Source organism: Amaranthus tricolor, chromosome 14 (assembly GCF_026212465.1).
Source record: "Amaranthus tricolor cultivar Red isolate AtriRed21 chromosome 14, ASM2621246v1, whole genome shotgun sequence".
Lineage (NCBI taxonomy): Eukaryota > Viridiplantae > Streptophyta > Magnoliopsida > Caryophyllales > Amaranthaceae > Amaranthus > Amaranthus tricolor.
In genome coordinates, this window is record NC_080060.1 from 5,720,349 (window position 1) to 5,725,115 (window position 4,767).

Sequence of the window (4,767 nt, forward strand, 5' to 3'; positions counted from 1 at the left end):
ATCCACTCATCAAGAACGTCCAACTAATATACTTTCCTCAATAACTCAAAAAAATAAAAAGAAAAAAGAAAAAAAATAGGAGGCTCAGATTGATGACTAAAAATTCTAAGCATCAGGGTTATCAATCTCATCGGAATCCTCTTCAGGGAGATCAGTAGCAAGGTAAGCTCCAGGGTTAATAATTTTCCGGCGAGTTCTCGAGGGAAGGATGTTATCTAAATCAACTTCAGCCAGTGGGTCATCGGCGAAATCGCTTTCGTCTGATAATTCCACAGCGATTGAATCATCTGAATCCGAATCTGAATCCGAATCATCATCGTCGTCATCCACATAAATCAAAAATTACCATTGAACTCAACATAAATCAACCATTAAACTCAAATAAATCAACATAAATCAACCGTTAAACTCAAATAAATCAACATAAATCAACCACTAAACTCAAATAAATCAAAATAAATCAACCACTAAACTCAAAAAAATTAGGGTTCATAAGTTCATTACCTCCTGTGATGGTGCTGGACTGGCGGTGGGAGAGTGGGAGGAGTACTCGAGGCAGAGGGACTGAGGGAGGGAGTCTGGGAGCGAGGGAATGCCGTGCTGCGAGCCTGCGACTGTGAGTATGAGAGACAAAGAGAGCGAGACTGCGAGAGTGGGAGCCTGGGAGGGAGATGGGATTTTGGGAATTGGGAGGGAGACGGGCTACTGGGAGTGGGGAGGTGGGTATTCAAAAGTCAAAAACAGGGCTAGGGTTACTTAGGCAGTTAGGCTGCTGATATAAAAAAAATTTAAAAAAAAAAAAAAACGGGTCCTCTAGATCCGCGGGTCCGGGTCTGGGTATTTTTCTCAGATCCGGATCCAGACCCGTGAAATTTAACAGGATCCGGATCCGACCCGGACCCGACGGGTCTATATTTTTAGGACCCAGATCCGTGAAAACGGATACGGATCCACGGATCCGGGTCGGGTCCAGTACCCATTGCCATCCCTAATAGGGGACATTCCAATTGAGATGGTCTTACCATAAAACCATTTCATTTAAAAAATTTGTTATAATATATTAGTTTGATACATGTATATTTAATGTGTTAAAATAATTATTTACAACTTTGAAGTGATTAATTAAAAAATACACAATCTTATAAGAGATGGTCTCGAGACATGCCTCATATTTGGGTGAAATAATCCAATAATAGAAAATTTTACCTTATGGGCTTTTTGTTTTGAATTAATCTCACCGTAAAACGATCTTATACAAGACGGGCTAATTAAAAAGATAAAGTTAATTATATCGGTCTGTTTAACTATCTCAAATAAAATGAGCACAAAGTTAAAACCTAACTCGTAAAGAACCGAACCCGTGAAATATAACTCATATGGCCCGTATCTTTATAAAGATCCGAGCCCATAAAAGATAAAGCCTTAGCAAAACCTCCTATATTTAAAGTTTGTTCTTCCTATTTTTTCTTCTCTTATCAGCCGCAGCAAAACCCTAGCCATTTCCTTCGGTACTTTCTTTTTCGATCCTCTCTTCTCACCGTTTTCTATCTCTATCTTATCTCTCTCTATTTCGTTTAACTTTGGTTTTTTGTTTTGCTGTTTGTATTATCATTCTCAGGTTTTCGTTTTTGCTCCATTTCAATCCGCAATCATGAGGTAATAATACGCTTTTCATTTTGCGATTTCTGTTATTGTGAATTTTTCTATTGAAACATCTTTGATTTGTTGGATTGATTTCGGGTTATTGTTTTGTTGTTCGAATCCAAAAAGTGATTTCGTCGTTTCTGAATCTTGGTTTGTTATGTTGGAAAATGCGAATTGTGTTTTGATTGTTGGGAGTATGTGTTAGTATTTTTGGAGATCTTATTGTGGATTATGATTTTGGAATGAATGTGTATTTGTAGTGTTGATCGATCATTTTTTCAATGCGTCTTATTTGTTTGAGTATCAGACATAAAAGTTCGATTGTACTTAATTCACGAGCTTAATTGTATAATAATTGATTTGTAAAATTAATTTTTCTGAAGACATTATCAAGTAATAATATTTGAATCATGTTTTAACAAAGTTAATGAGGTTCATACGCAAAATGTTGGGCATCCTTATTTTTTGACATACGCACTGAGAATTACATTCATTTCCCGACAGTGTTGAGATCTCTAGCTCTCTGATTCTTGTTAAGTTTTTTGTTGTTGTTCCATTGTTGTTGCTTATGTACTATCCTAATTATATGTTTCTTTTATTCAGTAAGCTTCAGAGTGAAGCTGTTAGAGAGGCTATTACTGGGATTAAAACTGACTCCGCTGAGAAAGGTCGTAAGTTCACTGAGACAATTGAGCTCCAAATTGGGCTCAAGAACTATGACCCCCAAAAGGATAAGCGTTTTAGTGGTTCTGTTAAGTTGCAACACATCCCCCGTCCCAAGATGAAGGTTTGCATGCTGGGAGATGCACAACATGTGGAAGAGGTACTTAGTTATTAAATCTCTTTATTTTTGTGTTTTGTGAATTGGATTTTGAAGTTGTAATACGAATCATATATAATTTCCCACTGAATCCTAAATCGTCTAATATTTAGTACTTGTTTTGGAAAATATATGATTTCCAACTGATACCCAAATTGTGTAAGATTTGGATTTCTATGTTCATATTGAATCATTTGATATTTCAGTTTTTAGTGATTAATGATGTTATTTTTTAATAGCTATACTCTGTCCTGGTATTTGTGAGATTTCATGGTTGTAAATTGATGTTGCTTGTCTGGTGCACTTTTTTTCAGTCATTACTAATGCAAGTTTATCATGGTAGGCTGAGAGAATAGGCTTGGAGTGGATGGATGTAGAGGCGTTGAAGAAGCTGAACAAGAACAAAAAATTGGTGAAGAAACTGGCAAAGAAGTATCATGCTTTCCTTGCCTCAGAAGCAGTCATCAAGCAGATTCCTCGATTGCTTGGTCCTGGTCTTAATAAGGCAGGCAAGTATATTTGGCTGGTTGTTAACACTTATAATTGGTGTATTATAAGTTGTGTATATAGAATACTAGAAAGTAGAATGGCATATGACCAAGTAAAGCATATTGTGAATATGTTTTTTTCTTTCGGTTGATTGGTCTGACTGTTCTTGTTTTTAATGTATCACTCATGGTTATCCTTGTGTTGCATGTTCAGGTAAGTTCCCCACCCTTGTCACCCATCAAGAGCCCTTGGAGAACAAGGTGAATGAGATCAAGGCGACAGTCAAGTTCCAGCTGAAGAAGGTTCTCTGCATGGGTGTTGCTGTTGGTAACTGCAGTATGGAAGAGAAGCAAGTTTTCCAGAACGTGCAAATGAGCGTCAATTTCCTCGTTTCATTGTTGAAGAAAAATTGGCAAAATGTAAGGAGTTTTTGCGTTGTTAAAATAAAAGTGTCGTGTAGTTTTTGTGTTGTAGTTTTGCATCGTAAAGTAACCCAAAATTATCTATGTACTGCAGGTCCGATGCTTGTACCTGAAGAGTACCATGGGCAAGCCATACCGCATTTTCTAAGTGTCGTTACGATTTTGCTTGCTTTCTAGGAGCTGAGGTTTTGTTGGTTTTGTAGAGTACTTAATTAAGCGCTAGTATACTCAAATTATCACTTTTGAATTTGAATTTAATGTCGGAATATTTTCTTGCGTAGTTTCATTGTTATTTGCAACTTGGATTCTATATTCGGAAGGTTTATTTGCTGTTGATGCTTGATTTTAAATTTTAATATTCTATGATGTGTTTTGACAATCTCATGTGAAGCAAGTGTTATCTGATAAGCATCCTTCTGGTTTGATGTTTAGCTTCAGGAATCAGTATTGGAAGATAAATTAGACTACTAGAAATTTTGCTAATTTTCGTACGTATTAAGGCTGGTTAATGGGTCAGGTTGTAATTAGGCCTTGTCCATTTTGGTGTTTTGAGGCAGATTTCAGGTATATAACATTTGGAGTTGAGTTAATTTTGGTTCTTGAATAATGTAGATATCTTTACATTTTGATTTTGATTATGAACCTTAGTGTCGCTTTTTATCGATGTTTAGTCATTTTATCAGACTTATATTTAGAACCTTGAGTGTTGATCATGTCATTTTCTATCCTTGGTCTTTTTTATTTGTTAGATCTAATATTTTAGAGTTGTCTATGATCAACCAATCATTTCATAACCAAAGCTTAGTTACCTCTTAAACTTGCATAATGACATCACAGAATATATCGTTTCTGTGGATACTGGATATGAAGTATGAACCCTTTTTAACTCTATTATGACTCATAATTGTGGTTGCAAGTGGAATTATAAAATATTCCCTCCGTTCCTCTTACATTGCACCTAGAGCTATATGATTGAAATTTAGCGAAAAGAAAATTGAATTGGAGAAATAAGTAGATGATAAAAACGAGTAATTGAGATTAAAAGAAAAAATGGGGATTGTTGCACAAAAAAGGTGTAAATTTAGTAGGGCAAACTTGAAAGGAAAGTGGTACAAATTGAGTAGGACAAAATGAGTATGAAATCTTTTAGGAAGTTCTAAACAATAACGGTTATTTGCAAATAATTACGACAAAATAAATAATATTAAAACAAACAAAGTAAAAAAAAAGATATAATAAAAATCTCTAATACCTCCTATAAAAAGAAACACAAGCTAATGTTAAACAACCGTTGTCTTATATGCTGTTCGCAGTTACTAACTGCGAACAGACCTGATCTACAAAATCAGATCAGTTTCTGTTTTTCGCAAAATCCCAATTCTCAAACCACTT

General features: G+C 35.4%; 1 protein-coding gene across 1 annotated transcript; it reads left to right on the forward strand.

Annotated features, from left to right (window-relative positions):
* Positions 1 to 1,397: 1,397 nt before the first annotated feature.
* LOC130799978 (60S ribosomal protein L10a-like) lies at positions 1,398 to 3,718 on the forward strand. The gene is made up of 6 exons (XM_057663291.1): positions 1,398 to 1,508; positions 1,619 to 1,656; positions 2,248 to 2,467; positions 2,808 to 2,973; positions 3,167 to 3,372; positions 3,470 to 3,718. Exons 2-6 carry the CDS (start codon positions 1,652 to 1,654, stop codon positions 3,521 to 3,523), a joined length of 651 nt encoding a protein of 216 aa, XP_057519274.1. The 5' UTR covers positions 1,398 to 1,508; positions 1,619 to 1,651; the 3' UTR covers positions 3,524 to 3,718.
* Positions 3,719 to 4,767: the final 1,049 nt, after the last annotated feature.